The sequence below is a fragment of the Periophthalmus magnuspinnatus genome, chromosome 8 (assembly GCF_009829125.3).
Source record: "Periophthalmus magnuspinnatus isolate fPerMag1 chromosome 8, fPerMag1.2.pri, whole genome shotgun sequence".
NCBI lineage: Eukaryota > Metazoa > Chordata > Actinopteri > Gobiiformes > Gobiidae > Periophthalmus > Periophthalmus magnuspinnatus.
In genome coordinates, this window is record NC_047133.1 from 15,356,330 (window position 1) to 15,378,461 (window position 22,132).

Consider the following 22,132-nt stretch of genomic DNA (forward strand, 5'->3'; position numbering starts at 1 on the left):
TGCGTGCTGGTGCTGGGAGACATCGGTCGCAGTCCCCGGATGCAGTACCACGCGCTGTCTTTGAGCAGACGCGGTTTTGACGTCACTTTTGTGGGTTTTTTAGGTAAAATTTTACACTGAAAGTGTTTCAGAAGATTATATCCGCTCCTCAAACACCCAGCATGTCTGTAATGCTGTTAAATTTAAAGTTGTGTCACTGTGAAAGGAAAGAGCGAGTTTATTTACACTTTGGACCAATATTTCATCATGTTTATATATGCTTTATATATCTTTATAGAGTATATCTTTATATATGTTTATATCACCACGTTAATGACACTGTTGGTGTTTTTATTGTTCATTAAATATGGATTGCCTATACTCTGCTGTTTTCTAAATCTAAAGTAAATATCGCCTCCAGGACTTTAAAAACATCAGTCCCATAATGACACACTGTCCTAATCATCTGTCCTAATGAATGACCCGGATGTTTCCCGAATCACCTGGAAACGGCATGAGCCTTGTCTTAGTTTGTCTTAAATCTCCACAAACGGTGATCCTGGATTCATCCATAAACTGAATAAAAGGATTGGCTCACAGCAGAATATGAGTCATAATAATCTGGTATATTTATGTGTCTGACTGTATTAATATGCACTGTTTACTTTTCTTCCATAAATAAATCATAAACCTAGGCACAGTTTAACCCTTTGCCGTTAAGTGAAGCCTCCCCTTTGTTTTTTGCTCTTACTTCATAAAAAATAATACAGTGTTGTGTTCATTGTCAGAGTCTAAACCTCACCCCGACCTGCTGCACCAAGAAAACATCAAGATCAGGGCTGTGTCTGACGTCCGTGGAATCAGAGGTGACGTTTAAATTGTTTTAATGCTCTTAAAAATCCGGGGTGTGGTGAAAGTGCTGCTGTGTATCATTTTTATTATGCAGTGAGGGATGGGCGATATATCGGCTCCAGTATCGGTCTCAGCACACAGATTCTTTAATTTTATTCATTTATCTTTTACACTGCCCCGTTCTCTTTGTGCCCTTTTTGTGGAGAGTAATAAGTCAAAATTGAAACAGAGTGTTATGTCTGTGTGTTTATATGTGACACAAACTTTATTTGAAATCCCAGATAAAAACATTTTATTATTTTTATATAAGTGAAAAGTTAATTTGAGATTGTTACTGTAACTTAAGTCAAGTCTGTAGATCTTGCTGTTGGATTAAAAGTGAAATATCAGTATCAACAAATATCAGTATCAGCTACAGCAGCAGGTCGAAGGTCAAATATCAGTATCAGCTTAAATAGCCACATTGGCCCATCCCTGGAGTTTATTTAATGATGTCTTTATAGTTTATTTAATGTTTTTATAGAGTTAATATGATGTTTTTCTGCCGTTTACATGATGATGTTTTTATGTTTGACAGTTGGACCCAAACTCTTGACATACGTGAGTAAAGTTGTGGCTCAGAGCTTTGAGCTGCTGTTTGTTCTCGTCTCCATGGATCTACAGAGTTTCATCCTAATGCAGGTTTGTCTGTTTCTACATCACATTTTCAACATAACCACAAGACTGAAAAAAAGATTAAAAACACTGGTCAAATTCACATTTTAAGCACGTCCAGGAGAGAGGGCATCTGACACACAGAGAGAGGGAGGGCATCTGACACATTATATAAAGTAAATATTGGCTGTTGCCTTGTATTTCCCAGAATCCTCCTGGTTTACCAGCCATTGCCGTGGCCTGGTTTGTCGGTTTGATTCGTGGCTCTCAGTTCATCATCGATTGGCACAACTACGGCTACAGCATCATGGCCCTGACCCTTGGAGAGACGCACCCCATAGTACAGGTCGCCAAGTGGTCAGTAGAAATGGTCATCTATGTCTCGTATTTCATAAATCTGTAAAGTTGTGGTCCCTCCTGATCATCAGGGGCAGTGCTGATGTCCTTCAGTGTGGTCAGTGTTAACAGGGTTTGTTACCTAAAACTAACCCAGTGCTATGTTTTAGGTATGAACATGTGTTTGGGCGTTTGGCATCTCATAATCTCTGTGTGACCAACGCCATGAGGGAAGATCTGCAGACGAACTGGGGCATCAGGTCAGAACATGGTTTCAGATGTCCCCCTCTACATAGATCCGCTTCATAGATGGTAAACATGTATTAAATGCATTTGTTGTTTCTCCCTCAGAGCCCTGACGTTGTATGATCGTCCAGCCTCAGTGTTCAGAGAAACCCCAGTGAGACAAAGGCACCGGCTCTTTATGAAACTTGGCGAGACGCACGTAGCCTTCAGACACTCGCCGTGAGTTTACACGACTTTACGCAGGACTTTTATTTTGTTTGGTTTGTTCAGACCATAGACTGTATATATAAATGAACATAGCTAACTGGCTAGTCACGGCGTCCCAAACAGGAAGTGATCATGGGTGCACTTCCGGCTCCATCAACTCTAGCTCCAATTCATCTACTGTGTAAAAACTGTGTCCCCTCTCTCTAACTGCTGCTGTCAGACTCGTCATTTTGGTCTTAAATGTTCGCTACTGGAACAAGATGGAAATGGGCGAGATTCGAGAATAAGGCTCTGTTGGAATGCTACTACTCCAATGACCCAAGTCAGAGGAGTTACATGAACAGGATGTTGGAGCAATGGTTACTTAGAACAGGAATGGTATATGGGAGACGAGTACAGTGGCTGGTGGCTTTGAGAGAAGACCACAGTAACCTCCCTGAACAGAATACAGTCACCATCACTGTGGCAGACACCCAGAAATGAGTTTCAGGTTTGAAAAACTGGAACACACCAGGCCCTGACATGATCCACGCCTACTGGCTAAAGAAGCTCACTTCTCTCCATGAGCATCTGGCAGCACAAGTGAACCAGCTGCTAATGCAAGGGACTCACCCTGAATGGCTAACCGAATGGCGTGCAATACTCATCCAGAAGAATCCCTGAAAGGGTACAGTTCCATCCAACTATCTACCTATAACCTGTCTCTCCACAACATGGAAGCTCATGTCAGGCATCATCGTGGCTAAGATAAGTGGGCACATGGATCAATACATGAGCACAGCACAGAAGGGCATCGGCAAAGATACAAGGGGAGCCAAACACCTGCTCCTGGATTGATTACAAGAAAGCCTACGACTCAATGCCACATGCATGGATCACTGAATTCCTAGAGCTGTACAACATCATTAGGACTCTTGATTGCAAACTCCTTGAGGTTGTGGAAAACCACCCTTGAGGCCAATACCACGCCACTTGCACAAGTGACCATCAAATGTGGCATATACCAAGGAACATCAGTCACCTCATCTACATGGATGACATCAAATTGTACGCTAAGGATGAGCAAGACATCGCTCACTGATCCACACCACCAGGATCTACAGCACAGACATTGGAATGTCATTTGGGTTTGAGAAGTGTGGCCGGATGGTGACAAAGAAAGGGAACGTAGTCCACACAGAAGGGGTCTCCCTCCCAGAAGGAACAGTAGCAGACATTGAGGGCAGTTACAAGTACCTTGGTATCCCACAAGCAAATGGCAACCTTGAAGAGGAAACAAGGAAAGCAGCCACGGGCAAATACCTCCGACAAGGCAAGTCCTAAGGAGTCAGCTCAATGGCAAGAACAAGACCCAGGAAATAAACAGCTACGCTCTGCTAGTAATCCGATGCCAGCAGGAGTCATAAGCTGGCCAAAGGAGGAGCTACAGACCACAGACTTTAAGACTCGAAAGCTCCTGACTATGCATGGAGGGTTCCATCCCAAATCCAGCACCCTGAGACTGTACGCGAGCCGTAAGGAAGGAGGCGGAGGACTACTGAGTGTGAGAGCCACAGTCCAGGATGAAACATCCAAGATCCAGAAGTACATCAAGGACAAGGCCCCAACAAATATTCAGCACTGTCTCAGACAGTGGAATGCAGAGGAAGAGGCACTGGAGAGAAACCATCATGGGAGGACAAGCCCCTGCATGGGATATACCACCGCAACTGAATTGGCTGATATCAAGAAATCCTACTAATAGCTTGAGAGAGCTGGTCTGAAGGACAACATAGAGGCACTCATCCTGGCTGCACAGGAGCAGGCCTTGAGCACTAAAACGATAGAGGCCCAGGTCTACCACACCAGACAAGACCCAAGGTGTAGGCTGTGCATAGAGGCCCCTGAGACAATCTAGCACATAACTGCAGGGTGTAAGATGCTGCAGAGAAAGCATACATCGAGTGGCATAACCAAGTCGAGCCATAGTTTACAGAAACAACTGGGCAAAGTACTGACCGGAAACCATTTATTTATTTTATAATAAAACCATTTATTTATTTTTACATGTATATTATATATGTATGTGTTCAGATCTGCAGGTGAGACCAAAGACGTGGAGCAGACGCCGTTTACAGTTTATGATTTAAACAAAGAAAGTGTGGATTTAAAACCGAAGAGACCCGCCCTCCTCATCAGCAGCACGAGCTGGACAGGTCAGCACTGACAACCACACACACACACACACACCCACCCCCACACACACCCACACACACACTCTCACACTCAGACTTTCTTGTTGACTAAAATTATGACCAAAAGTAAATATTTCTTTTGATTAAAAGCTTTACTGATTTTTAGTACCATACTGTGACTAAGCAAGAACATCTCCATGTAGACAAGAGACTAGAAAAGTTACATAGTCCCACTCGTGTCTTGCTCGTGTCGTACTCATGTCCCGCTCGTGTCCTACTTGTGTCCTGTTCATGTCCAACTGAAGTTTGTGGGTTTGTTGTGTTTGTTGTAGAGGATGAGGACTTCTCCGTTCTGCTGAAGGCTCTTGAAGGTATCTGTCTCTCAGTGAAGTTAAATATTAAAATGATCTAGATCTAACTCCACTGTGACGTTTGAACAGAGTACGAGGCTATGGTCCAACGAGGAGCGTCTTTACCACCTTTAGTTTGTGTCATCACAGGTAAGGTCCTGAAAAGGTGACATGAAGGTCACATAAGGGTCACATAATCCAGCATTAAAGTTTGGATTAAAGACTTACTGACTTTTGTTTCTGCTTAGGTAAAGGACCTCAGAAGCAGTTTTATCGTTCTGTCATCGACTCTCTGTGTCTGCAGCACGTTCAGATCTGCACGCCATGGCTCGAGGCGGAGGACTACCCTGTGCTACTGGGTATAAACATCTTTTTATATATATATATATATATATATATATATATATATATATATATATATATATATATATATATATATATATATATATATATATATATATATATATATATATATATATATATATATATATATGCGTGTAGTAGTGGACCTCATTCTTTGAGCACATACTGTTGCTGATTCTAGACCTGACTCATACCTATAGGCTCGTGTACCTATTTGCTTAGTTAAATCCAGGTGGTGACTTTTTTTTTTGCCAGGCAGTGTATACAGTGGGGCAAAAGAGTATTTATTCAGCCACCAATTGTGCAATTCTCCCACTTAAAAAGATGAGAGGCCTGTAATTTTCATCATAGGTTCACTTCAACTATGAGAGACAGAATGGGGGGAAAGGATCCAGGAAATCACATTGCAGGATTTTTTAATGAATTAATTGGTAAATTGTATTTGGTCAGTATTAAACGTATTTGGTCACCTACAAACAAGTGACCCCCTGCTTAAGCCAGTACATGTCCAGGCCCGTCTGAAGTTTGCTACAGAGCATTTTGATGATCCAGAAGAGGACTGGGAGAGTGTCATATGGTGAGATGAAACCAAAATAGAACTTTTTGGTAAAAACTCATTTTGTCATGTTTGGGGGAGAAAGAATTGTATCTAAAGAACACCATATCTTCTGTGAATCATGCGGGTGGAAACATCATGGTTTGGGGCTGTTTTTCTGCAAAGGGACCAGGACGACTGAGCCGTGTAAAGGAAAGAATGAATGGGGCCATCCATCCATCCATTTTCTTCCGCTTATCCGGGGCCGGGTCGCGGGGGCAGCAGTCTAAGCAGGGACTCCCAGACTTCCCTCACCCCGGACACGTCCTCCAGCTCCTCCGGTGGGACCCCAAGGCGTTCCCAGGCCAGCCGAGAGACATAGTCCCTCCAGCGTGTCCTGGGTCTTCCCCGGGGCCTCCTCCCGGTGGGACATGCCCAGAACACCTCCCTAGGGAGGCGTCCAGGAGGCATCCTGAGCAGATGCCCGAGCCACCTCAGCTGGTTCCTCTCAACGTGTAGGAGCAGCGGCTCTACTCCGAGCTCCTCCCGTGTGACCGAGCTCCTCACCCTATCCCTAAGGGTGCGCCCGGCCACTCTGCGGAGGAAGCCCATTTCAGCCGCTTGTATCCACGATCTTGTCCTTTCGGTCATTACCCAGAGCTCATGACCATAGGTGAGGGTAGGAACGTAGATTGACCGGTAAATCGAGAGCTTCGCCTTCCGGCTCAGCTCCTTCTTTACCACAATGGACCGATACAGCGACCGCATCACTGCAGATGCTGCACCGATCCGCCTGTCAATCTCCCGCTCCATCCTTCCCTCACTCGTGAACAAGACCCCGAGATACTTGAACTCCTACACTTGGGGCAGAGACTCACCACCCACCCGGAGAGAGCAAACCACCTTTTTCCGGTCGAGAACCATGGCCTCGGATTTGGAGGAGCTAATTCTCATCCCAGCCGCTTCACACTCGGCTGCAAACCGCCCCAGTGCCTGCTGCAGGTCCTGGCTCGAAGAAGCCATCAGGACAACATCATCTGCAAACAGCAGAGATGAAATCCTGTGGTTCCCAAACCAGGCCCCCTCCGGCCCCTGGCTGCGCCTAGAAATTCTGTCCATAAATATAATGAACAGAACCGGTGACAAAGGGCAGCCCTGGCAGAGTCCAACATCATGTTGGATGAATGGGGCCATGTGTGAGATTTTCAGTGAAAACCTCCTTCCATCAGCAAGGGCATTGAAGATGATCCGTGGCTGTGTCTTTCAGCATGACAATGATCCCAAACACACCACCCGGGCAACGGAGTGGCTTCATAAGAAGCATTTCAAGGTCCTGGATTCAAAAAATCAGACAATATGATTTTCTGGATTATTTTTTTTCATTTTCCATCCATCCATCCATTTTCTTCCGCTCATCCGGGGCCGGGTCGCGGGGGCAGCAGTCTAAGCAGGGACTCCCAGACTTCCCTCACCCCGGACACGTCCTCCAGCTCCTCCGGTGGGACCCCAAGGCGTTCCCAGGCCAGCCGAGAGACATAGTCCCTCCAGCGTGTCCTGGGTCTTCCCCGGGGCCTCCTCCCGGTGGGACATGCCCAGAACACCTCCCTAGGGAGGCGTCCAGGAGGCATCCTGAGCAGATGCCCGAGCCACCTCAGCTGGTTCCTCTCAACGTGTAGGAGCAGCGGCTCTACTCCGAGCTCCTCCCGTGTGACCGAGCTCCTCACCCTATCCCTAAGGGTGCGCCCGGCCACTCTGCGGAGGAAGCCCATTTCAGCCGCTTGTATCCGCGATCTTGTCCTTTCGGTCATTACCCAAAGCTCATGACCATAGGTGAGGGTAGGAACGTAGATTGACCGGTAAATCGAGAGCTTCGCCTTCCGGCTCAGCTCCTTCTTTACCACAACGGACCGATACAGCGACCGCATCACTGCAGACGCTGCACCGATCCGCCTGTCAATCTCCCGCTCCATCCTTCCCTCACTCGTGAACAAGACCCCGAGATACTTGAACTCCTCCACTTGGGGCAGAGACTCACCACCCACCCGGAGAGAGCAAACCACCTTTTTCCGGTCGAGAACCATGGCCTCGGATTTGGAGGAGCTGATTCTCATCCCAGCCGCTTCACACTCGGCTGCAAACCGCCCCAGTGCCTGCTGCAGGTCCTGGCTCGAAGAAGCCATCAGGACAACATCATCTGCAAACAGCAGAGATGAAATCCTGTGGTTCCCAAACCAGGCCCCCTCCGGCCCCTGGCTGCGCCTAGAAATTCTGTCCATAAATATAATGAACAGAACCGGTGACAAAGGGCAGCCCTGGCGGAGTCCAACATGCACTGGGAACAGGTCTGACTTACTGCCGGCAATGCGAACACAGCTCCTGCTCCGGTCATACAGGGACCGGACAGCCCTTAGCAAAGAGCCCCGGACCCCATACTCCCAGAGCACCCCCCAAAGGACACCACGAGGGACACGGTCGAATGCCTTCTCCAGATCCACAAAACACATGTGGACTGGTTGGGCATACTCCCATGAGCCCTCGAGGACCCGATGGAGAGTATAGAGCTGGTCCAGTGTTCCACGACCAGGACGAAAACCACACTGCTCCTCCTGGATCCGAGGTTCGACTATCGGTCGGATTCTCCTCTCCAGTACCCTGGAATAGACCTTACCGGGAAGGCTGAGGAGTGTGATTCCCCTGTAATTGGAACACACCCTCCGGTCCCCCTTCTTATACAGAGGGACCACCACCCCGGTCTGCCATTCCACAGGTACTGTCCCCGACCGCCACGCGATGTTGCAGAGACGTGTCAGCCAAGACAGTCCCACAACATCCAGAGACTTGAGGTACTCAGGACGGATCTCGTCCACCCCCGGAGCCTTGCCACCGAGGAGCTTGCCAACCACCTCAGTGACTTCAGCCAGGGTGATGGACGAGTCCGCCTCTGGGTCCCCAGTTTCTGCTTCCTCCTCGGAAGACGTGACAGTGGGATTTTTTTCATTTTGTCACTTATATTTGAAGTGTACCTATGATGAAAATTACAGGCCTCTCATCTTTTTAAGTGGGAGAACTTGCAAAATTGGTGGCTGACTAAATATTTTTTTCCCCACTGTATGGTATAAACGTGTCTTTGTTAGGAGTCCTCAAGGCTCATCTGGGATTCATAGAGCCGTCCATATGTAAAGATATTTACATTTGTGACTTTTGTTTTCTAACATGTCTTCGCTCACCCTTTCTTACGCTTCGCTCCTCACCGTCTCTTTTCTCTCTCCTCCTCCTCTCCCCCCCTCATCCTCCCCTCCGCTCCTCATCTCCTTCTCCTCAGGCTGTGCAGACCTGGGGGTGTGTCTCCATGTCTCTTCATCTGGTCTGGATCTGCCCATGAAAGTGGTGGACATGTTTGGCTGCTGTTTACCTGTTTGTGCTGTTCACTTTAACTGGTCAGTGCAAATGTGTTCAAATAGACCTGTGTGAACAGCAGGACCTTTTTAAAGTCAAGTGTTTCCTGCTAATCTCACCCAAATTACCTGTAATCTCACTCAGATTACCTGTAATCCCGTTGTCTGTTATATATTTGTCCACAGTCTGCATGAGCTGGTGAAACACGATGTAAATGGCCTGATCTTTAAAGACTCTCATGAACTGGCTGAGCAGCTGCAGGTACAGTTCAACATTTCTTTCTTATTTTGTTTAAATTTTATTCACTTTAAAAAAGTGATGTTTTGAAGTTGCATAACCATATTATACGCCACGTTCTGTTGAAAAAAAAAAAAATGAATCAAGAGTAAACTGGGCACAAACTTGAACAAATGGCTCCAATTTAACCCGAGATGCGTCAGAACTCTGTCAGATTAAAGGTAACCTGGTCTAGTCCTGGTCTAGACCTGGTTTAGTTGTGGCTTAGTCCTGGTTTAGTCCTGGTTTAGTCCTTTTTAGACCTGGTTTAGTTGTGGTTTAGTCCTGGTTTAATCCCAAACTAATGAGAAGGTTCAGCGTTTGTGGAGCAGAAGTTTGGAGATTTAAAATGTGAATATCCCAGAGTTGTGTGGAGTTGTATAGGTTTGAATAGGGTCGTATAGGTTTATATAGGGTCGTAATGGGTTACATAGGGTCGTATAGGGTTATATACAGTGGATACGGAAAGTATTCAGACCCCCTTGCATTTTTCACTCTGTTATATTGCAGCCATTTGTTAAAATCATTTGTTAATTTTTTCCTCATTAATGTTCACACAGCACCCCATATTGACAGAGAAACACGAAATTGTTGAAATATCACATGGCCGTAAGTATTCAGACCCTTTGCTGTGACTCTCATACATTTAACTTGGGTGCTGTACATTTCTGATCATCCTTGAGATGGTTCTACACCTTCTATGGAGTCCATCTGTGTTTGATTATACTGATTGGACTTGATTAGGAAGGTCACACACCTGTCTATATAAGACCTTACAGCTCACAGTGCATGTCAGAACAAATGAGAATCATGATCAAGGTTACAAAAACCCTGCCTAGAGCTGGCTGTCTGGCCAAACTGAGCAATCAGGGCAGAAGAGCCTTGTTGACAGAGGTAAAGAAAAACCCAACGATCCCTGTGGCAGAGCTCCAGAGATGTAGTTGGGAGATGGGAGAAAGTTCTAGAAAGTCAACCATCACTGCAGCTCTCCACCAGTCAGGGCTTTATGGCAGAGTGGCCTGAAGGAAGCCTCTCCTCAGTGCAAAACACATGAAAGCCCCATGGAGTTTGCTAAAAAAAAAAAAAAAAACCCTGAAGGACTCCAAGATGGTGACCAAAAAGATTCTCTGGTCTGATGAGACCAAGATAGAACTTTTTGTCCTTAATTCTAAGCGGTATGTGTGGAGAAAACCAAGCACTGCTCATCACCTGTCCATTACAGTCCCAAAGATGAATGCGGCCAAGTACAGGGATATCCTGGATGAAAACCTTCTTCTGAGTGCTCAGGACCTCAGACTGGGCTGAAGGTTCACCTTCCAACAAGACAATGACCCTAACCACACAGCTAAAATAACAAAGGAGTGGGTCAGGACAACTCTGTAACTGTTCTTGAATGGCCCAGCCAGAGCCCTGATTTAAACCCAATTGAGCATCTCTGGAGAGACCTGAAAATGGCTGTCCACCAAACGTTCACCATCCAACCTGACAAAACTGGAGAGGATCTGCAAGGAGGAATGGCAGAGGATCCCAAAATCCAGGTGTGAAAAACTATTAGTATTAGGTGTGAAAAATTATTAGTATTAGCTCAAAAGGATGCTTCTACAAAATATTGAGCAAAGGGTTTGAATGCTTATGGCTGTGTGATATTTCAGGGGTTTTTTTTTTTTAATAATTATGCTAAAATTTAAACTATTTTGTGTTTCTTTGTCAGTATGGAGTGCTATGTCTACATTAATGAGGAAAAAAATTAACTTGATTTTAGCAAATGGCTGCAATATAACAAAGAGTGAAAAATTTAAGGGGGTCTGAATACTTTCCATACCCACTGCAGGTTTACATAGGGTCATATAGGCCCCTGCAGAACATCTGAGATTATGACCTCAAAGTCTATAACATAAACGTGATCCGTTCTGTTTTGGGATACATCGGCTCCGATTTCTCTGTTCCCTGTGTCCAGTCTCTGCTGTTGGACTTCCCCCCGGCACAGGAGGGAAAACTGGCCTCGTTCAGGACCAACCTCCGACTGAACCGAGGCCCGAACTGGGACGACTACTGGGACCAGAATGTGCTTCCCCTGATCCAACAACACTGACAAAACTCAACTCACATATTTAAAACACTTCAATGGAGAGGAGGCACGGAGGGTTGTACAGAGCCCTGCACAATGGAGGGGACTATTTAAGGTCCAAGCCGGGTCTAAACAAGCTATTTGAAGTGAACGGATTCAAAAGATTCACTAATAAAATGAAATCAAACAAAATTAGACAAATCCAAAAAACTGAAGCTGAGTCTAAAGTACTACAGGTTGAGAAACGCTGGCAGGACTGAGTTTTACTGGGGTGTGACATCATCACTGTAGAGTCACCAGGAGGAGGAGCCACGAGCACGTGAGCCTAGGACAAACCACTGACCCTCTGGTTGGCCTGCAAATGCTTATCACACTGCACCTCTGACCCACATTCATATGATGTAGTGTTACCTGACGTTTTGTATTCACAGACTTTTATAAAAAAAAAAACGTGAGTTTGAGAACATTTAGTGTCTGAAATGTTTTTTATGCCGTCGTTACTTTTACAGAGCAAAACTATGACCAAAGACACTGGGATAAAGTGACAGTTCTAAGATGTATTTTTATAGAAATTAAATAAAACAAATGTGTTTAAAAAACTTTGACATTATACATTTTATTTTTTATACAGTTTGATTATTTCTATTTGAGATTCTCTGTTGTAGGGAAATATTCTTCTGACAGGTCCAGACAAAACCTCATGAAGGATCCCGACGTGTTCTGCAGAAAAAGCATTTATAATCATGAGTCTGGGTGATTAGGGACTATGTTTTTCATGATGCAGCTCACCCAGCCTCTGCACAAAGCCTCTGTAGGTGTCTGTGTTCCTAACGGTGGAGCAGATGAAAACGTCGGGACTCGAAATAGCGAAGATCCGACAGAGAAGTGACACCAGCATTTCCACGACGACCGGGTCATACACCACATCTGTAACACATCTGTTATGAGCGACCCCGTGCTCATCTGACAATACTGCCACACGCTGATCACGTCTATAAACACAACAGACCTGCCGCCATCACCGTGTCTGCTCCGACGGCTCTGAGCTGCTCCTCTGTCACACACGACCAGTCCAACTCCTCCACCTGCACCACCTGAGCAGAGAGAGTCACCTGATCAGAGACAGGGAGACAAATCCTCCACGTGTGTGCGTGACATATGTGAAGACGTATTAATAGAGTATATATATTAATCTATCACAGGAGTGAAGCTGACTGACTCCACCCTGTCTCATCATCTCTATAAGACCTGACGAAAGGTTCACAGCCATTACACGAGTCCCTGATTGGCTAATCCACCCGTCAATCACACCTGTCTAAACTCGGGGACATTCACCTGTGACCAGACCAGTCACTGGGTTCGAGCCCTGTCCTCACTCTTACCTGTGGGTCCAGTTGGTTTAGAGCGATGTTCTCACTGAGTTTGTGAAGCACCTTTGGGTGACAATCACTGAAGATGAAGCTAGAGGGAGCCAAAGAGCAGCAGATGGTGATCCCGGTGAAGCCGGCTCCACTGCCCAGCTCCAAAACGGACCTGAGCACACACACACGTGTGTGTATTAAGGTTTGAAATGTATGGGGTAATTAACACATGACCGCGGCTCACACACGCGAGAACAAATGACCACAGCTCACACACATGACCACGCCTCTCACACGTGACCACAGCTCTCACACAACTGCGCCTCTCACACGGGTGGTTGCAACTCTAACACACATGACTGCGACTCACACGCACGTGACCATGGCTAATACGGGCCCGTGTCAGCGTCGCCACTCTCTAAATAAACAGCTGGCTCTCTGGCACCTGTTGGTGAAATACTGTTGGTTTTCCAGAGCCCATTCTGCCAGGTGCAGCGCCGCCTCCCATGTGACTAGCCCCGTGGTGCCCTCCGAAATCACAGCAACGTTCTCCTGCAGCGTCACAGCACCCCCACCTGGCTAAAGGACCACAGAGAGAGTTTGTTTATAGTTCTGATTTTAAAGTGGGACAAAAGAATACCTAAAATCTAGTATTAAAACTATAAACTCATTTGAGTTTTGATGTTTTTAGAAAGATCTCACTCTGTAACAGAACAAGAACACATGAAGAGTGTACATTACCACAAACTGTGTTTCTATAAACATGTATATTACAAACTGAATGTTTTATTGATGTCTGCTGCTGTAGGATTAAGTTCAAATGTTAATGTCATGGAAACGCAAATTGGTACCAGGAAGTAAGACTTGTAGCAGTGCGACGTCTCCGCGGCACCAATGACCTGAGCCAGAGCGTCGTAGAGTCGGTCTGAGGGGTCACAGTGTGAAGCCTCCTGCTCCTGAGAAAACACAGAAAAAGAGACACAGGTCATGAAACAACTGTCCACAATGGTGATTCATGGACTAAAACAGGACTAGACAAGGAGTAAATCGGGACTAAATCGGAACTAAAATGTTAAGTTAAATTTGAAGTGTATTACATAAAGCTCTGACCTGTTTGATGAGCTCAGAGAGGAAGAGTCTCCTGTATTGGGCCGAGGGCGGGAAGTCTGAGCACAACGGATGACAACACGTCTGAATAAACACAAATATGAAATTAACAAAACTCAAACCACTGGGGGGTGCTCCACAGAGACATGAACATATGAAAACCACTGTGGGGTACTCCAGAGTGCAGAAGTGTGAAAAACACCTTAAAACTCTCATTAAAAATAATAATACATTTTATTTATAGAGCGCCTTTCTGGGCACTCAAGGTCACCTTACAATACAATACAATATACAACAAAAACGGTTTGAATGTTTTTACCTGATTCAGTATTTGTGAAATCACTTCTGTGGAGTTACTGCTGATGAGTTCCTTTTCTACAAACTGTAAAACAGTACTTGAAAATTTACTTCATGGAAATTAACATTGTTATCTTTTTGAATAAATACAATATTACACGTAGAAAGATTATGATCAAGATTATGACTATAAGAGTCAGACTGTGGCTTTGTCAGAGTTAATGCTGGTTTCAGTTGATACTGTAATAAAATAACTGTTAAATAAAAGTCAAATCTTCTCATATGGAGCCGGACTTCTCCCTGTCGTCCAAGTCCACTGAACCAACACTTTCACTTAAGTATCTGACCCAAACTGCAGCACAACACTACACCTGCAGGGGATGTTCATGCAAAAAAGATTTACCTAAACTACGTTGTTATAGAAATATACTGAGACAAAAATACAATTATTACTATACACAAAAATAACGACCTGTTCAGAGTTTGAAAACTGCATTATACAGACAGACGAGTTACAAAGTGAAACTAAAGCTGCACATAACACTGCACATGACTCTCAGACTTATTAATTACATTAACATTACAATAAGTGCGTAAAACAAATCCTTACACTGAAATTAGCTTTATAAGTAAAAAATTGTGTTGTTTGAATATTAAAATACTACTCTAACATAAACCAAAGAGTTACGGCTGGTTACGAACTGATTGTTATTCTGCGTAAAATGGCACAACTTTTAAAACCCAACGGCTCAAAATGAACTCTCAAATATCTGTGATTCCAGTGCGATTATACAGACCAAGCAATTAAAGCCTGTCACGCAGGTCACGTAAGACAGTAAGAGCAGTTTAAACCGTTATAAAAACACTCACGGCCCAAGGATAAGACGCTATACGGCCCATGGAGAAGAAACGGTCCCGAAATATCTTGAAAATGTCGTTTTTACCGGGATCTGAAGCGTTTGTTGTCATTTTTACACGTGGATCTGATTTAAAACACAGCACCGCGCACGAGTTTGATATCTCAACTAATTGCGCATGCGTCGATGCCATCTAACGGCGCATGCGTGGACGCCATCTTGGAGCGGGTCGAGAGGAGCCGTTGTCAAAGAAACTAAGGAGTATTTTTATTTTCATCAAAAGGCCGTATTTTAAAACAAAAATGCCTTCCCAGTGCGGCGCTATTGGCTGTTCAAATAAAGTTGATGCCGATGCAAAGAAGCGCGGGATAACGTTCCACAAGTAAGTTTTTAAAAGCGCTTTTCTTTGACGTGTTTGTGGCTCTGCGCCGCCATGTTGCCCAGGTCCACAGGCAGGTCCATGTCTGTGTGTGATACTTCAGTATACCTCTGCATTATCCAGGTCTACAGTCTGGGTGCTCTGATATTTCACTACACTTCCGTTTATGTTATGCTGCTATAGAACTGTTGCAGAATGCCACAGTAGTTAGATTAAAGTTGCATCATTAAAATAGCTTAAATGAATGAGGATCAAGTTGTTACAAAAACACTCAGAGCAAAATTAGTGAAAATCAATGATTAACTGTAAACCAGGTCCTACTCACTAATAAAGAAAATAATCACTTTGATTTTGAAATATTAAATGAAGTAAAATGATATTGATCTGTATGTGATTTGACACTGCCACGTGAGTTTTGGAAATGACAGAGTTCTGTAGAGTCTATGGTTCAAAGCCAAACTCCAAACTGTGCTCATGAGCAAGACACTTCACCCACCTTGACCTTACCAGCGTTAGGGTTTGACAAAAATATTGAAAATCAGACACTGACCGATACTAAAACTAGTATTGTAACTCATCTGAGCAGGTATCGATACTGAAAAAGTCCCACGCACAATGACCACTATGAACCTACCGGAAACTGAGGATTACACAGATATAAGACACATGGGAATAGAACACAAAGTACAAACCCAATTCCAATTAAGTTGGGATGCTGTGTAAAACTTAAAAAAAAAAAAAAGAAAAAAAGCTGAACACAATGATTTGCAAATCCTTTTCACCCTATATTGAACTGAATAAACTACAAAAGACATGATATTTAATGTTCAAACTGATTAAATATTTGCATTAAAAACAGGTTTCTCATTTTCAGTTTGATATCTGCAACACGTTCCAAATTCCAATAAAGCTGGGACAGGGGCATGTTTACCACTGTATTACATAACCTTTCCTTTTAACAACAATAAGTGTTGGGAACTGAGGACACCAATTGTTGAAGGTTTTCAGGAGGAATCCTTTCCCATTATTGCTGAATGTTCAACTTCAGTTGCTCAGCAACTTGCTTGTATGGCAACATATGTTGCTCCAAAATCTGTATGTACCTTTTAGCATTAATGGTGCCTTCACAGATGTGCAAGTTACCCATGGGTTACCCCCAGACCATCATAGATGCTGCTTTTGAACTTTGCGCTCATAACAATCCAAATGGTCCTTTTCCTTTTTGGCTTGCGGGACACAACATCCATGATTTCCAAAAACACTTTGAAATTGGACTCATCAGACCGCAGCAAACTTTTCCACTTAGCGTCAGTCCATCTCAGGTGAGCTCGGGCCTGGAAAAGCCAGCAGCGTTTCTGGGTGTTGTTGATATATGGCTTTCACTTTGCATGGTACAGTTTTAACTTGCACTTGGAGGTGTAGTGATGAACTGTGTTAACTGACACTGGTTTTCTGAAGTGTTTCAGAGCCCATGTGGTAATATCCTTTACACATTCATGTCTTTTTAATACAGTATAATACCTGAAGGATCGAAGGTCATGGGAATTTGATGTTTGTTTTCGGCCTTGCCGCTTACGTGCAGAGATTTCTCCAGATTCTCTGAATCTTTTGACAATATTATGGACCATAGATGAAGAAATCCCTAAATTCCTTACAATTGTACATTGAGAAATGTTCTTAGACTGTTGGACTTGTTGCTCACCCAGTTGTTCACAAAGTGGTGACTCTCGCCCCATCCTTGCTTGTGAAGGACTGAACCCTTCAGGGATGCTCCTTTTATACCCAATCATGACACTCACCTGTTTCCAATTAACCTGTTCACCCTTGGAATGTTCCAAACAGGTGTATTTTAAGCATTCCTCAACTTTCCCATTCTTTTGTTGCCCCAGGACTCAAATCGAAAATGAGTGAATATTTGCATAAAAAAATAAAGTTTGAACATTAAATATGATGTCTTTGTACTTTATTCAGTTCAATATAAGTTGAAAAGGATATGCAAATCATTGTATTTTGTATTTTTTCTTAAGTGTTACCCAGCGTCCCCACTTCATTGGAAATGGGATTGTACAACATTTAATGGGGAAAATCTTCTTTTTGCCAGTTCAGTCTTTTTTTTTTTTTTTGTCACTTCAGTTTCAATCTTTTTGTTTGTTCAGTTTCAGGTGTATCTTTCAAACCGTTTCCTTCAGAAGCTGTGTTTTAAAAACCTGTGTCATGTTTCTGTAGAGTCCCTTCAAACCCTGAGCGACGAGCCATCTGGAAGCAGGCTTTGAGGAGGGACTTTGTGATCACCAAATACACCGTGATCTGCAGTGCTCACTTTGAGGAGAAGGACATGGACCGGACCGGTCAGACCACGAGGCTCCGGGAGGGAGTGGTGCCGTCCATCTTCAACTTCCCTGATAAACACGCCCCAAACCAGGTCATCATGTTTAGTATCAAATAACTCCTGCAGTGTGGGCTCAGTGTGCGCAGTGTGAGTACAGTGTCTGCAGGGGATTCTTCAGGCAACCCAAATGAGTGTGTTTTTGTGATTAAGAATCAAAAGTGTAAAAGCCACATGTGATGTGAACATGTTTCACACAGAGACGTCACATTTATTTCAAATCAAACCTGAGACTGTACATATAAATGGACATAGCTAACCTGCTAGCACCTCATTCCAAACAGGAAGTGATATGAAACCACCTGATTATAAATGTAAATCAATAGTCCCTGGACAGTCTGATGTTAAGTAAGAATAACAGTTTGGTGTAGATGGATGAAAGACCTGTAAACATATGGTACATACATCTAATACAACACATCTCGTCGCTCAAATATGCCATTTCTAAAAACATTTGTGTTTGTATTTTCAGCCTCGGAGATCGAAGAGGAAAAAAAATCAAACTATAAGAGGCGGAAAAAACAAAGCTCAGGTAGGTTTAAAATATGATAGGATCAGACGAGCAGAGGACAGGGTCAGAGGAGTAGAGAAGAGGGTCTGACAAGCAGAGGAGAGGGTCTGACGAGCAGAGGAGAGGGTCTGACAAAGAGAGGAGCAGAGGGTCTGACGAGCAGAGGAGAGGGTCTGACGAGCAGAGGAGAGGGTCTGACAAAGAGAGGAGCAGAGGGTCTGACGAGCAGAGGGGAGGGTCAGATGTGTATATTGCTGTTGTGGATGACCTCTTTAACACATTTGCTCTTTTGTTTTGAAGGGGATGCCAAATAAAAAGTTTACTCCCAAAATCTATTTGCCAGAAGAACCGACAAAAGCGGTGAGTCAAAAAAGATAAAACACTGTCTGACCCATCAACCGGATCTCACTGTCTGACCTCACCGTCTGTCCATAGGCTCTGAATCTGAACTAAAAGTAACATTTTTCTTGTTGAATGTTCAGTGTTTCAGACTCAAAATACAATCTTATACAAACACAATGTGGTTCCTCATTCACCACTTGCACCAACATTTATACAGAGTCTAAAGGTGGGCATCTAAAGGTGGGCATCTAAAGGTGGGCATCTAAAGGTGGGCATCTAAAGGTGGGCATCTAAAGGTGGGCATCTAAAGGTGGGCATCTAAAAAGTGGCAAATCTAAAGGGGGAATCTAAAAAAGAACTCTAAAGGGGGAAATATTCTGAAAACTTCAAATAGAGATTAAATAAACTGTAATGTTCATAAACGTCTTTTGATGTATTGTTTTGAAGCAACAAGCTCGAAAGTCGATCCGCGGGTGGAGGGCCGGAGTGAAGGCGGAGGCCATAGAGACTGCTCTGACACCTGAACCTCCACAGTCTCCTGCTCCTCCCTCTGCTCCCTCTGCTCCCTCTGCTCCTGCTGCTCCTGCTGCTCCTGCTGGTCCTGCTGCTCCTGCTGCTCCTGCTGCTCCTGCTGCTCCCGCTGCTCCCCTCTTCTCTGCCGAGGTGAGTGTCTGTAGATTATATGCCCTTTATATCTCAGATGGGGCCTGTTCAGATCCTTATTAACTTGAATTTTGCTTTAGAATGCTTGTTCTACAGCTGCTGCTCTTGTTCTAGTGATGAGGGACATCATCACAGAGCTGAAAAAAATGAATAGAAAAAATTTGCTGCTCTAGCGTGACGTGCGGCTATCCATAGGGTAGCAGCATGTGGCGCTTTGTTGTGATGATGTTTATGGCGACATCAGCTCCCCTTGGACACTGCAGTTTTCTAACGCAGAAGTCCGTGAACTTGTGTCTTTTATGAAGTGGTTTTAGATGAATATTGTGATTTTGAGATTATAACAGAATGATCCACAGAGATGAGGACTATAGAGAGTCAAGCACAATAGGGCTGATTTAAATGTGTACATTTAATCCTAATTTAAAAAAAAAAAATCACACAAGATCCATTTGTAGTTTTCTGATCAACCAGAACCAGAACAGCAGCATCAGTTTTACTCCACCATAAAGACCAGACATGATGGTTCTGCTCATATTGCAGGACCATCACTATGCCATCGCACCCGACAACGTGAAGCAGAAGCTGGACGAGGCATATCTGCGGATCGAGGATCTGCAGAAACAGCTGAGGAACTACAGAGATCGAATGAGACGCAAGGAGGCAGAGTTTCGAGTCCTGATGGGAGAGACGCGGAGGCAGAACGAACTCCTGAGTCAGCTGATGGACGGCAGTGAGCTCTGGATCCTCTGCGACAAGTGCGGAGGAGGAAAGAACTGAATGTGAGGAGGAGGAAAGAGCCGAGTGTGCGGAGGAGGAAAGAGCCGAGTGTGCGGAGGAGGAAAGAGCCGAGTGTGCGGAGGAGGAAAGAGCCGAGTGTGCGGAGGAGGAAAGAGCCGAGTGTGCGGAGGAGGAAAGAGCCGAGTGTGCGGAGGAGGAAAGAGCCGAGTGTGCGGAGGAGGAAAGAGCCGAGTGTGCGGAGTAGGAAAGAGCCGAGTGTGCGGAGGAGGAAAGAGCCGAGTGTGCGGAGGAAAGAACTGAGAATATGACTCTGTAACCCATAAACCCCAGCCTGGAATCTGCTTCTGGATCTATAAGACACTTTCCAACCCATAGACCTCATACAGCCTGGAAGCCTCTGAATCTGTCAAATTATGTTTCAGTGTTTCAGACTGTGAAAGGAGGAAGTAGGGATTTCTTTTTTCGAACTTGTTCCACAAACCCTTGGGCACGTCACTGAGATTCACATGGAAGAATTTTCATACTTGTTCACAGGTTTAAAAGTATTTTTACAGATAGAGATGTGAAGGTTGGACACAGTCTGCCTCATCCCAAAACAAAAGACCCTTTCAATCAGATATTTTACAGTTGGAGTCTGGATTTTACACAAGTGCTGCAGCTTTAAGTTAATGCAATAATTCATCTTAAGTTTAAATGGTGATAGTTTAATTTTGGAACATTAATTATTATAACTATTATTATAAATCTAACTAGACAGAAGTGTATATCGTATTATAACAGCCCCTCTCCATCTGTTTATGCACTTCATATTCTTGATTTATTGTTTGAGTTTGGAGTTTGTTTTTTGGTTTTTGGAACTTTGAACAGTTCCTTTTGCCTGACGTGTCCAGACCGAGTCCAGACCAGTCTGTGTTTTATACAGAGTGATTGATGTCAGTCTGGTCTCCACTCCCTCCGTCGTGTCTCGAGCCAGAACCAATCAATGTTATCGTCCAATCAGATTTGTTTTTAGTGACTCGTGAATCGAAGGAGCTCGTTGGTTGCTCATTGATTTTTTTTTTTTTTTCTTTCTTTAAACTTGTTTTGTAGCCAGTACATCCAGAAGGGGGTAGTGTTTTGTAAGTTTTAAAGTTTTGAGACCAAAATTAGAATTATATTTGCCCTTAAAATGCTGTTTTATTTAAGTGAATTCACTACTGAGAATGTTTTGTATTTTTGAATGATATCTGGTTTACATTTGTAAATACTGTAAAAAGATATTTGCTTTTTGCTCTATTTTTGACCGAAACTGTAAAGTGTATATTTTTAATTAAACACAAACTAACTGTGATGATCTTGACTATGCCCATTTGTTCATGAGCTTTGTTGACGCAAAAGACTTAAACTCAAATAATGTTATAATTTATAAGTTTAAAAATTTGTCAATTTGAAAATAAAAAATAAATCAAATGTAATAATGTTTAAAGTGCATCTGCATGTTTAACTTTTCACTAAAATGTGTTATATTTCAAATCTGAATCAAAATCTAAGATGGACAAATTTAGTTAATTACAAGATTTTAGTCACGTCAAAGAGACAAAGCCTCCAGCTTTGGTCCCTGATGTGGCGGGTTTTTTCAGAGATAAAAAGTTGACAGTTTGAACACTCCTCATTCACCCCCAGCTCAAAGCTCACAGGTCACTGCTCACTGCTCACTTCTCACCTCTCCTCAGCAGCACTGCACAAGGTCAGTGAGAAAATAACTGTAGCCAATACTTAAACCATCAAACTTTGTATTCTATTATTTCATTGTATTTTTTTAATCTTGATTTATTTATTACATTTTTGTTTAACTATATAAGAGTTAATTTAATCCACATGTTTTGGGTCAGTCAGAAACAGTAAAATTGTTGTATAACTATAAATGATTGTATTTATTTATTTTATTAATTGTTTAATGGGGACACAGCATATTAATGAACATCTGTAATTACAGTGTAAATATGCCAGATAATGGCAAACATAGATTGTGTCTATCTTTTCATGAACATAGCCAAAGACTAAGTTCAAATTTTC

The 22,132-nt window shown here is 43.7% G+C and overlaps 3 protein-coding genes across 3 annotated transcripts in view; 2 read left to right on the plus strand and 1 right to left on the minus strand.

Annotated features, from left to right (window-relative positions):
* The window catches only part of alg1 (ALG1 chitobiosyldiphosphodolichol beta-mannosyltransferase), a 12,285-nt gene extending 245 nt beyond the window's left edge, over positions 1-12,040 (plus strand). Inside the window, exons 1-13 of the mRNA XM_033971632.2 lie at positions 1-103; positions 768-845; positions 1,409-1,512; positions 1,694-1,842; positions 1,992-2,081; positions 2,173-2,286; positions 4,348-4,469; positions 4,781-4,819; positions 4,889-4,948; positions 5,047-5,157; positions 9,019-9,133; positions 9,278-9,353; positions 11,326-12,040. The exon at positions 1-103 is cut by the window's left edge and continues 245 nt beyond it. Of these exons, the coding sequence (XP_033827523.1) occupies positions 1-103; positions 768-845; positions 1,409-1,512; positions 1,694-1,842; positions 1,992-2,081; positions 2,173-2,286; positions 4,348-4,469; positions 4,781-4,819; positions 4,889-4,948; positions 5,047-5,157; positions 9,019-9,133; positions 9,278-9,353; positions 11,326-11,460 (1,296 nt within the window). The 3' untranslated portion in view covers positions 11,461-12,040. The remainder of the gene's footprint in view (positions 104-767; positions 846-1,408; positions 1,513-1,693; positions 1,843-1,991; positions 2,082-2,172; positions 2,287-4,347; positions 4,470-4,780; positions 4,820-4,888; positions 4,949-5,046; positions 5,158-9,018; positions 9,134-9,277; positions 9,354-11,325) is intronic.
* eef2kmt (eukaryotic elongation factor 2 lysine methyltransferase) lies at positions 12,035-15,211 on the minus strand. Its single transcript, XM_033971777.2, has 9 exons — positions 15,072-15,211; positions 14,224-14,286; positions 13,908-13,988; positions 13,649-13,753; positions 13,243-13,376; positions 12,819-12,969; positions 12,446-12,530; positions 12,226-12,363; positions 12,035-12,156 (listed from the first exon to the last, which is right to left on the minus strand). The coding sequence occupies exons 1-9, from the start codon at positions 15,168-15,170 to the stop codon at positions 12,053-12,055; spliced, it is 960 nt and encodes a 319-aa protein (XP_033827668.1). The 5' UTR covers positions 15,171-15,211; the 3' UTR covers positions 12,035-12,052.
* A 68-nt stretch (positions 15,212-15,279) lies between these two features.
* Positions 15,280-21,406, plus strand: LOC117375334 (THAP domain-containing protein 3-like). The gene is made up of 6 exons (XM_055223642.1): positions 15,280-15,440; positions 17,664-17,859; positions 18,296-18,355; positions 18,635-18,694; positions 19,124-19,339; positions 19,880-21,406. Exons 1-6 carry the CDS (start codon positions 15,361-15,363, stop codon positions 20,114-20,116), a joined length of 849 nt encoding a protein of 282 aa, XP_055079617.1. The 5' UTR covers positions 15,280-15,360; the 3' UTR covers positions 20,117-21,406.
* The last annotated feature ends 726 nt before the right edge of the window (positions 21,407-22,132 follow it).